General features: G+C 44.5%; 1 protein-coding gene across 4 annotated transcripts in view; it reads right to left on the bottom strand.

Moving 5' to 3' along the window:
- Positions 1-57: 57 nt before the first annotated feature.
- Positions 58-11,365, bottom strand: part of TXLNG (taxilin gamma) — a 63,668-nt gene continuing 52,360 nt past the window's right edge. For 3 of the 4 annotated variants that reach the window (XM_039475406.2, XM_074391737.1, XM_074391736.1), the window contains 4 exons: positions 10,519-10,593; positions 5,616-5,708; positions 3,401-3,496; positions 58-1,845 (listed from right to left, as the gene is read on the bottom strand). In XM_039475406.2, coding sequence (XP_039331340.1) covers positions 1,519-1,845; positions 3,401-3,496; positions 5,616-5,708; positions 10,519-10,593 — 591 coding nt within the window. In that variant the 3' untranslated portion in view covers positions 58-1,518. The remainder of the gene's footprint in view (positions 1,846-3,400; positions 3,497-5,615; positions 5,709-10,518; positions 10,594-11,365) is intronic. The other variant, XM_039475407.2, reaches the window with a different exon arrangement.

Raw genomic sequence — 11,365 nt, 5'->3', positions numbered from 1 at the left:
TTTAGACCATGATTGTGACAGGACTTTACAAATAAAACTTGTAACAAAGAGAAAACCTTTTTAACTGGACAAAACAGTTTATTCAGTCCAGTAAGCAATTTAACAAGTGTCAGTTTGATAGTTTTGCTCAGTGGAATGTGCTAACATCAGTTCTAGTAGAACCTTTTATTTCATAAAGCATTTCAATGCAAATTATACCAGGGACAAAGTCAAAACTTTAATCAGTGCAGCCTGATTAATCATTTGCATAACTGAGCCACATTCAACATCAAAACAATTAATTCAAAAGTTATGTGCTTAATTTCAAATCCTTCCTCCCCCCGCCCCCACCGATTCCAAGTGCAGAGACTTCGATAATACTGTGGGGTTTTGTTTTTGTTTTTTTGTTAAAAAAGATGGTAACTAAGAAGGGGGTTAGAAGCAGACTGAATGCATAAGTAATAGATCCTGACTACTCTTGACACTCTGCCAAGCCTTCCCAAAGTAAAAATGTTGGTGCCAGTGTTTGTTTCGCAAATGAAATCAATTTCAGTTGCTACTGATCCAAAATGAAAATTCCCTTTTGAAAAACCTGGAGTACGTTGCTGGTGGAACTTCTGTAGTAACTTTCAAGTAGCCAGAAGGTATTGGAGGAACTTATGCCTAGTGAAAGCTACACATGAATTGACCATCATTGTCTTTGACAAGGGACTTAACAGTGATGGCAAACATGAACACCAGTTTTCAAAGAATGAGGCCTTCTATGGGAAGTGGAGAATATGTACTCAAATCCCGAATCAGAATCAAACACAAACCGCCATCCTCTACAGGAGCCCCTCGTGGTCCAAATTCCACACCTGAAACCAAAGCAGGATGACTGTTCAGTCATATAAACACTAAGCTTATTTGTCTAGTGATTTGCCTGTATGTACTACTTTGTCCACAAGTGATATCTTTATATACATATTCTGCCAAAACTTAATATTCTAAGCACGTGGCCATCTCAATTTGTCCAGAGGTATATTATCAAAAACCTAATTTCAATCAAATACCTTGTTTCTGACCCAACACTAGAGTTTTTTTACTTGGCATTTAAATGGGTTATTAGACAAAACTAATCATCTTGGTATTTTCTTTTTTTGAATAATATTAATGGGGGGGGGGCTAAGACATTTAAATTAGTATTGTTTTCACATCAAGGAACCATCATCAGAACAAAGTTCCCTTGTAATGGCCCTGTCAGTGAAATTTTCATTAGGATGATTATGTGCAAGGAGCAGGGAGAGAAAGGACAAGGCAATGAACACATGCATTCCAGTGGAGGGGGAATGAGGCTGATGTGCGACACAGCCGAGGAAAATTTATAGATTATTCAAAATTGCTAAGCAGCCTCCTGTACCACATAAGTCCAGTAGTTCTAAGAAAATACAGATATGGTAGAAAAAGTAAGAAAATTTTCACCACAAAACCAATAGTTAACTACTAACAGAGAAAGTTATACACAAAATATATCTCTCAATACAGTGATCACACCTCATCTTAGTCAACTGACTCGATGGCCGGGGCAGAGCCTGTGGACAGGGGCTTTTGCACGGCGCTTCTCTGGCTCTTGGGCTCAGCCTCCAGGTGCGCTCCCAGGGCTCTTTTCGAGGAAGTGTTCAGCTCCTTGTGAGAATCCAGGGCAGCACAGGGCTGCATCACAGGTGTTGCCAAATCCCTGTCAGCCGCTTTGACGGAGACCTGCTCTTTCAGGACTTCCACCTTCTCGTTGAGCTCATTCCTTTCTGTTTGAAGAGCCCTGCACAGCTTCTCTAACCGTTCCAGTTTTATTTGAAGGGCCTTGTACTCTTTATCACGGACTGTTTTCTATAAGAAAAAAGAGGATTTCTGTAACCTTGTGGTTTTTTTTTGTTTTTTTTTTTTTTGAGACGGAGTTTCGCTCTTGTTACCCAGGCTGGAGTGCAATGGCGCGATCTCGGCTCACCGCAACCTCCGCCTCCTGGGTTCAGGCAATTCTCCTGCCTCAGCCTCCTGAGTAGCTGGGATTACAGGCATGAGCCACCATGCCCAGCTAATTTTTTGTATTTTGAGTAGAGACGGGGTTTCACCATGTTGACCAGGATGGTCTCGATCTCTCGACCTCGTGATCCACCCGCCTCGGCCTCCCAAAGTGCTGGGATTACAAGCTTGAGCCACCGCGCCCGGCCTGTAACCTTGTTAAATATCAATCAGGTACAAAAAAATCAAGCCAGCTGAGTCATATTGGACACTTTTCCATCTCTAAGGAACATGTTCCATCTCTTCAGCCTCCTACCATTCTAGCTAGCCAGCATGACTGCACTCATAAGTATACCGAATGAGATTCAGCATCATGATATTGTTTTAGGGTGACACAATTAAATTCCTTTTGTCACACTTTTTTTTTTTTTTTTTTTTTTTTTTGAGACAGTCTCACTCTGTTGCCAGGCTGGAGTGCAGTGGCATGATCTCGGTTCACCACAACCTCTGACTGCCTGGTTCAAGTGATTCTCCTGAGTAGCTGGGATTACAGGCATGTGCCACCACACTCAGCTAATTTTTGTATTTTTAGTAGAGACAGGTTTCATCATGCTGGCCAGGCTTGTCTTGAACTCCTGACCTAGTGATCCGCCTGCCTCGGCCTCCTCAAGTGCTGGGATTATAGGCATGAGCCATCACGCCTGGCCAAAGATAAACTTTTTAAGATATTTCCTATTGAACTATTAAAGAAATTCAAGACATCACAAAGACTAGCAGACACAAAACAAAGGCCTAAATAAAAACTGAATATGGCTCATGTCTACATAGATTTCTCCTCTACCAATTTTTAGATGAGAACAAGATTCTTATACACATGTGCCCCAGCATTTTAGTTCTTTCCTGAAATGTTACATAAAACAGGCAAAAAGTACTATGCTTTTCTGAAAGCCTAATAAGTCAAGCTAGAAAGGCCCTACATGCTGCATCAGCATCACCTGCATGCTTGTTAGAAAGGCAGTTATCTGCCTCCACCCCCACAGAACTAGTGACTCAGAGCCTCTGGGTGGAGCCCAGCAATCCTGGTCTTAACAAGCGGGAGCCTGATGTAAGCTCAAGTTTCAGAAATCACTGCTATAGAAGAGCAAAATCTGAATGTTTTGGGCTATCTCCGACACAAACCTGGGCTGATTAACTGGGTGGTAGGAAGCTCAGCCCCTCACTCAGGGCCCTGTCCCTAACTTAACTGCCAGGAAAGAAGTCACAGATTCTACCCAGCAACGTATCCCCACCCCTGCCCCAATGCAGGCTGGAGTCCTCAGCTATGGCAGTAGTGTTACAGCACCCGTCCTGGCCCTGATAGGTACCTGAACTCAAGGAGTCCCCATGACTAACACTACACCTTAGTCGCAGGAAACCATCTCACCTCTTCAGCCATTTGCAGAAGTGCTTTATTATTGTTTTCCCATTTGGTACGCCATATTATTGTTTCTTTTTCCAGTTTTTTAATTTTCTTTGTCATCTGTGAACACAAGTGCACATTGAAATTCTAAGTTCTCTTCCTTATCTGTACTCCCTGTCCCACCACACGTTTCCGTGCCCCTCCCCTCCCCCCATCCCTGCACCTGCCTCACCCGCTGACAGCTGTGTGTGTCTTTATAGAAGTAGCTGTGCCTGCCTGTCGGTAGCAGAGCTTATCTCAGAAGCTCCTAGGGTGGAACCAAAGAAGGGGGTTTGTATTATGAGAAAAACAAATTTAATCTCCTCAGTTTCAGAGGCAGCAGCACATGGAGGAAGCTGTCAGCCACCACACTCTGAACTCAGTTAAGGCTGACGTGCAGCTTCCATCCCAGCTCCGGGTGGCGAGAGACAAGCCCTCCTTCTCCCTCAGTTGTATGAAAAAGTGCCCATCATTGACTTTTCTGTCCATTAAACGAATTCCTCGGATTCTTGGGAGGACAGAGATCTTTGGCCCCACAAGACATTAAGAGTTGACACTCTACCACAACCTCCAAGAACACATCAGTTTCAGAACTCAAGGCAGCATGATTCCGGTAAGACTCCAGTGACCAAAAAGATAAACGTAGTTAACACCTCAGCTTTGGTCATCCTCACAATTCAGAGGCTGGTTTACTTAAGATTTTGCTGAAGATAAAGTGGGTCCCCAAATCAGGGAAGTGTTAAACCTATGCTACCAGAACACACTTTTCAGAAATTCAGGATGCATATATCCATGGCTGTAGCCCGCAACATTTTCAATATGCCTTCATCCGCTGTTGACTGCACACCAGCTCTAAACCAGGTTAGGGCACTGAGCCAGGTGGCATGAAGGGAAACAAGGATAAGACAGAGCCAGTGCCCTGTGCCTTGGGTAATTACCCACAAAACTGTAACATAAGGCAAACTGGGACAAAGGCCATGGGAAGAGCTGGTGGAAGACCTAGGCTGACAGCTGACCCATGGCGATCTCTGCAGCCATGGACAAAGGAATGTGTTCTAATCCCAGAGGACCAGAAGGATGGCAGATCTGGGAGTCAGGAACTCTGTTCCACCCCAACAGTGAGTCTGTGCTGGCCAGCTATCACCTGCACTGTGCCTAACAGCGCCCCCTGGATTGCAGCCTCAACGGAAAGGCCTGTCAGGCAGAACGAATCTGCTGCTCATGGAATTCTCTAGATTACCAGCTCTAAAAATACCTGGAGGTGGTAATTTGAGTACCATTCAGCCACAGGATAACTGAGTACATGTTAATGTGCCAAGCACTGTCTGAAATACTCTTTCATGAAGGGCAGGTCTTTTTGTTACCATTTTTAACAGTGAAGGAACAGAAAGGTTGGACAACTAATCCACAGTCACACATTCTGTGATGTATCTGGGACACGAACCCAGAGCACAACACACTCTCTGCCACTACGTAAGATCCAATAATAGTCATGACTAACATCTACTGAATGCTAACAAAATGCCAAGCACTACTGTACTTCTCCCCAACCAAACACTATGTTTTTAAATCCTCCATTTTTAAGGGAAGGATGCCAAGTAAAATAAGGCTGGGTGGTTGGATAGGTATAGAGTTACATATTTTGGTCCTTAGCTTGATCTCAAGGTTATCTCTTTCCTTAACACAGGCAGGAAAATGCAACAAAAGCCAAAGAATTGGTTTGGTTAAGGGAGAAAGAATTCAGTGGGAGTAAAGATAAGAAAAACAGAGAAGCAAAAAAGGTAGAAACACTTGATACATCAACCAACCAAAATACGTGGTTATTCTTCTGGGCTTGGCTGTCTTTCAATAGTTTAATCTCCAAGGACACAGAGTTTTATGAGAGGGCTGAGGATGATCCTCTAAAGTGGTTAAAACAAACAAAAAACAGCAACAAACCAAAAAACCACTCCTTTATTTCTAAAAGTTGTGCTTAATAGAGGACTTCACTGTAATAAAGGTAGAATTCTGAGAGCATGGAAGACATTAGCTACTTGGGATAAACTGAGGGCAAAATGACCCAAAATGCCACTGGAGGATCACAAAAGAGAAAATGAAGATAGTATCATAACAATGGAAACGCAGCAAAGTAGTAATCACGCTTAAAAGAGCTTATACAAATTCCATTTGATATAATCGTCTACTAAAAATATGCAAATACCTTTTCCATTTCCTGTCTGAAGGTTGTAAACAGTTCATTGCTTTTTGCCATGGTAGTCTGGAATTCTTCAAACTTATCCATATAAAGAGAAAGCTACAGGAAAAAAAGTATGAAACATTCTAAATTCCACACAATTCCAGTTCCCAAACTTTCAAAAGAACATAGTACGGTTACTTATTACAAGAAATACGAACAAAAGCACATCTAATCCTTGGACACCAGACATAGATGGCTAAAGTTCTGACAAACCAGAAAAAATGCACTAAAACTGAGGACATTCTGTTGACTTTCCTATTAGATCTCCACCCATGATCATAACACAGCCTGAAGGATGTGGTGCCTATAAATGTCAGCACATCCCGTGCTTGCCCAACTACCCCTCTCCTGCCACGTGAAAACTGTCCTTGGGAAAAGCTCATTCTTTTAGAACACTACCTGCAGAGTTCTTAGTTTGATAGCAATGATACCTCTTTTCCTTAACGTAGGGAGGAAAATGCAACAGAAGCCAAAGAATTGTTAGGTTAGGGAAGAAGAATGCAGTGAGAGTAAAATTAAAAGAAAACATGAAGAGGTAGCTCTCTTAACATAGTCCTACCCTCAAGGAATTTTTATTTATGATCTAACCAACAAGGCAAGCAGCCTATAAAATGCAGTCACCGTCTTTTCCTCCTTAGAAAGGAGTCCTAAGTATGAGGGGAAGGGCACAGTGAGGGTCAGGATACTTAGGCAAGCTGGGCCTCATGGGTGAGCCGAATGAGTTCACCTTAGACCAGGAGGGAACCCTTCACAGACCATCTAACATAATGACATTATTTTTAGGATAGGGGAACAGAGAGAGACCCAGAGAAATAAAGCATTTTGAGCAAGATCACACAATAGATACAAGAAAAGCAGAGAAGAATAAAGGATCTTCAGAGGTCAAGAAAGAGCATAAGCAGCGGGCGCGGTGGCTCACGCCTATAATCCCAGCACTTTGGGAGGCCGAGGCGGGTGGATCACGAGGTCAAGAGATCAAGACCATCCTGGTCAACATGGTGAAACCTCGTCTCTACTAAAAAAATACAAAAAATTGGCCAAGCGCGGTGGCTCAAGCCTGTAATCCTAGCACTTTGGGAAGCCGAGGCGGGTGGATCACGAGGTCAAGAGATCGAGACCATCCTGGTCAACATCGTGAAATCCCATCTCTACTAAAAATACAAAAAAATCAGCTGGGCATGGTGGTGCGTGCCTGTAATCCCAGCTACTCAGGAGGCTGAGTCAGGAGAATTGCCTGAACCCAGGAGGCGGAGGTTGCGGTGAGCTGAGATCGCGCCATTGCAGTCCAGCCTGGGTAACAAGAGCGAAACTCCTCCTCAAAAAAAAAAAAAAAAATACAAAAAATTAGCTGGGCATGGTGGCGCGTGCCTGTAATCTCAGCTACTCAGGAGGCTGAGGCAGGAGAATTGCCTGAACCCAGGAGGCGGAGGTTGCGGTGAGCCGAGATCGCGCCATTGCACTCCAGCCTGGGTAACAAGAGTGAAACTGCGTCTCAAAAAAAAAAAAAAAAAAGCCGGGCACGGTGGCTCAAGCCTGTAATCCCAGCACTTTGGGAGGCCGAGGCGGGTGGATCACGAGGTCAAGAGATCGAGACCATCCTGGTCAACATGGTGAAACCCCGTCTCTACTAAAAATACAAAAAATTAGCTGGGCATGGTGGCGCATGCCTGTAATCCCAGCTACTCAGGAGGCTGAGGCAGGAAAACTGCCTGAACCCAGGAGGCGGAGGTTGCGGTGAGCTGAGATCGCGCCATTGCACTCCAGCCTGGGTAACAAGAGCAAAAAACTCCGTCTCAAAAAAAAAAAAAAAAGAAAGAGCATAAGCAGTGCTGGATGCAGACTCTTCCCCAGGACCACCTGGTGCACAGGACGCAGGGCAGGGTGGAAATATGATGGAGCCCAACCAGCCACAGTCAGCAGGGGGATGGTCCGACCAGGGAGCACTTTAGCAGCAAGCACTGAAATATGGGGGAGGCAGAAGCCAACTGAAAGTTAGTCATCTCACAGTGACCTCGAGCTTATCAGGCTAGACAAGGTCCCTGTGAGATGGCCAACCCACCGGCACAAGGGCCTGGCCTGGGATGAAGACAAAGCAGGAAGAGAAATGCAGGGTGACCTAGAGAACACACAGGATTTGTTAGCAGACACTGAAGGGGCCTCTAACATGACAGGCCTGGAGCTGGGGGCAAGAGCGGTGCTCACACAGAGGGAGGGAGCAGTATTAGTGCCTGAGGGACATTAGAAGTTACAGCAGTTGGCCGGGCGCGGTGGCTCACGCCTGTAATCCCAGAACTTTGGGAGGCCAAGGCGGGTGGATCACGAGGTCAAGAGATCGAGACCATCTTGGTCAACATGGTGAAACCCCGTCTCTACTAAAAATATAAAAAGTTAGCTGGGCATGGTGGCGCGTGCCTGTAATCCCAGCTACTCAGGAGGCTGAGGCAGGAGAATTGCCTGGACCCAGGAGGCGGAGGTTGCGGTGAGCCGATATTGCGCCATTGCACTCCAGCCTGGGTAACAAGAGCGAAACTCCGTCTCAAAAAAAAAAAAAAAAAAAAAAGAAGTTACAGCAGTTTTGGCCGGGCGCGGTGGCTCAGCCTGTAATCCCAGTACTTTGGGAGGCCGAGGCGGGTGGATCACGAGGTCAAGAGATCGAGACCATCCTGGTCAACATAGTGAAACCCCCGTCTCTACTAAAAACACAAAAAACTAACTGGGCGTGGTGGCGCATGCCTGTAATCCCAGCTACTTAGGAGGCTGAGGCAGGAGAATTGCCTGAGCCCAGGAGGCAGAGGTTGCGGTGAGCCGAGATCGCGCCATTGCACTCCAGCCTGGGTAACGAGAGCGAAATTCCGTCTCAAAAAAAAAAAAAAAAAAAAGAAGTTACAGCAGTTTTTATGTGGTCCTTCAGGGTCTCACTCTGTTGCAGTGGCACAATCACGACTCACTGCAGCCTCGACCTCCCTTCTAGGCTCAGGCAATCCTCCCATCTCAGCTTCCCGAAAGAAGGGACTACAGGCACACACCACCATGCCTGCCTAATTTTTGTATTTTGTGTAGAGATGGGGTTCACCGTGTTGCCCAAGCTGGTCTTGAACTGAGCTCAAACGACCCACCCGCCTCAGCTGGGATTATAGGCAGGAGCCACTGTGCCCGGCAAGGATGATCTACTTTTACTGAAGATGGAACATCCAAGTAAAGACTGTCCCACGTGAGAGTTCAATGCTGGCCCAGTGGGTAGCCAGTAAGTGGCCACTATCATCACACTTGGACCTTCATGGCTAGATTACAAAACAACAGGTCAAGACAGCACAAACACTTTGAGTATCACCAGCAGATGCTGGGAAATGACATGGTGAGGGCAGAGAAGGTGAGACATGCTTGGAAAGGACAGCCACATTTAGGTAGAGGAAAACAAGAAGTGACAGCAAAGGAAACAAAACAGTGACTGGATGGATAACAAGACTCTGAGTAGCACAGATCACAGACAACAGAAGCCAGTTGGTAACTGTACAACAGAATTGGGGCTGGCCTAGGGGCTTGGTAAAAGGGCCCTCTGGCGAATTGGGGCTGGCCTAGGGGCTTGGTAAAAGGGCCCTCTGGCGACCCCCGCAGCAGCATTATCAATGACACCCACGTACAGGAGCATCTTCCAACCTCATCTGGAGACCTGACACCTTCTCCACATCAATTCTCATCTCTATTTACATGCACAACTGACTGTAAAGGGCTGAAAAGTAAGGGATTCAAATTTCCCAGAAGCTTTTTGGCATGATCTTCAGTTCCAGGGATTCCTCATCTCTGACACCTCTTGAATATTCACTCTAAGTTAGGCTAGCTTTATAGGACCTTAAATTCACCACATTGTAACATGTTCCTAAAGAAAAACAGTACTCCAAAGAGGTGCTCATGAGGATCCTGCCAGTCTCAAGGTATCAATGTTATTCTACAGCTAGTCTTTACAGAAACTGACTGTATGACAAACTTTTAAATAATACTTCAGCCAAATGTAGTCTAACTGAAAAAGGATGAATTTATAGGTACAGATGCCTAATTTTACCTATCTGTAAAGCCATGGGAAGTCTTTCCTGTACCTTTTTTTTTTTTTTTTTTTTTTTTTTTTTTTTTTTTTTGAATAAGGAGATAGCACCTCCTACACTCATTCCACACAAGGCAACCACGGAGAGAGATGGCAGTAGAACACACTTACAGGGTCTGGACTGAATAAGAAGGAGGGCCCTGATGAAAAACACCACCACAAGAGATCCTCCCGCCTCAGACTGCTGAGTAGCCGGGACCACAGGCACACACCACCACGCCCAGCTATATGCAGTTTTTAAAACAACCTACGTGCTCACAGCACAAAACTCTAAGGATATCAGAGTTCACTATATGAAATTGCCAATTTTTTGGGGCCAAGGACATATTCTTGTCTTCTTACGTAATTTCATGTGGTTCAACTTGATACAAAATAAATAAAATATACAAATGTATTAGTTTTCCTTTAATGGGAGGAAATTTAGTGGAAACAGACTGAAGAAGAGAGGAATTATCTAGGCTCTTGGAAAAGGTCACTGAAGATAGGTTGACTAACCATCCCAGGCTGCCGGAGATGGGGTATTTCCCGGGACATGAGACTTACAGTACTAAAACCAGGAGAGTGCTGGGCAAACTGGGATGAAGTAGTTAACCTAAATGAAGTAAAAAATCCCAAGAGGGCCATGAGATTTGTGCATCAGTTCTAGTCAGCTCTGGCTAGGAAAAAGCAAAAAGCAAAACCATCTTAGAGGAGATTCAAAATTTGTGGAATCAAAGGAACCATAGATTTTTTTCTTCCAAATTGTGCTGTCCCCTGCTGTGAAGTTACCTGCTGTTTTAGTTGTACTTCTTGCTGTTTCATTTGTTCATATTTGTGCCTCGATTCTGTCGCTTCTTTTAATAACTAGAAAACAGAAACATTCTGGCAAAACGCTAACGGTAATTACAAATAGGACTACAATATCAAATAATCATAGAGTTAGGCTTCATCCTTCTGCTATTTTAGCAAGAACCACAGGTCTACAGATGAAACATTTTGTTCCACAAATTGCCATTTACCTGTAACTTCGATCTCCCCCACTGGTTAACACTTAAGGAAAGTAGGAATAATCTCTTACTGCTGAAGCAGAAAAAGTACCCTGGGGGCCTAATATGGTTTCTAAAACTCAGAGTGAAATTGTTGTGTTTTAGATGAAAATAATTACATGTACAGTATTAGCAGAAAATATGGCTGGGAATCTTGACTTATCTGGGTGACTCAGAAAGCCTCGCCACTCCCTGAGGCAGGATGAGGCAGAGTGAAAGGGTATGGGGAAAGCAACGCGACCAATCTGAGACCTGGTTTCTGAGTGCTTGTTTAGAAAGTAGAGAGGGAGGTGGGCATTTTCATTTATATATAGTACCTGTGCTTTCAAGAAAATTATAAAGTTGCATAGTAGGCAGTTGTGAAATTCGGCCCCTGAAGTAATCATACATAGTCCAAAGAAGCCTAGAAAAGTCCTACTAAAGCAACCAGAAAGTAAACATACATAGTGTGTGTGTGTGTGTGTGTGTGTGTGTGTGTGTGTGTGTGTAAAACTTATAAGCCAACTTTGGAAATGATAACCATTTCAGCTGAACACTGGATACTACTGTCAGTTCATACAGAAGGATCACACTGTGTGAAAAACATCTCT

Source organism: Saimiri boliviensis, chromosome X (genome assembly GCF_048565385.1).
Source record: "Saimiri boliviensis isolate mSaiBol1 chromosome X, mSaiBol1.pri, whole genome shotgun sequence".
Lineage (NCBI taxonomy): Eukaryota > Metazoa > Chordata > Mammalia > Primates > Cebidae > Saimiri > Saimiri boliviensis.
The sequence above is the reverse complement of the archived record's forward strand: the minus strand, read 5'-3'. Positions and strand labels throughout refer to the sequence as shown.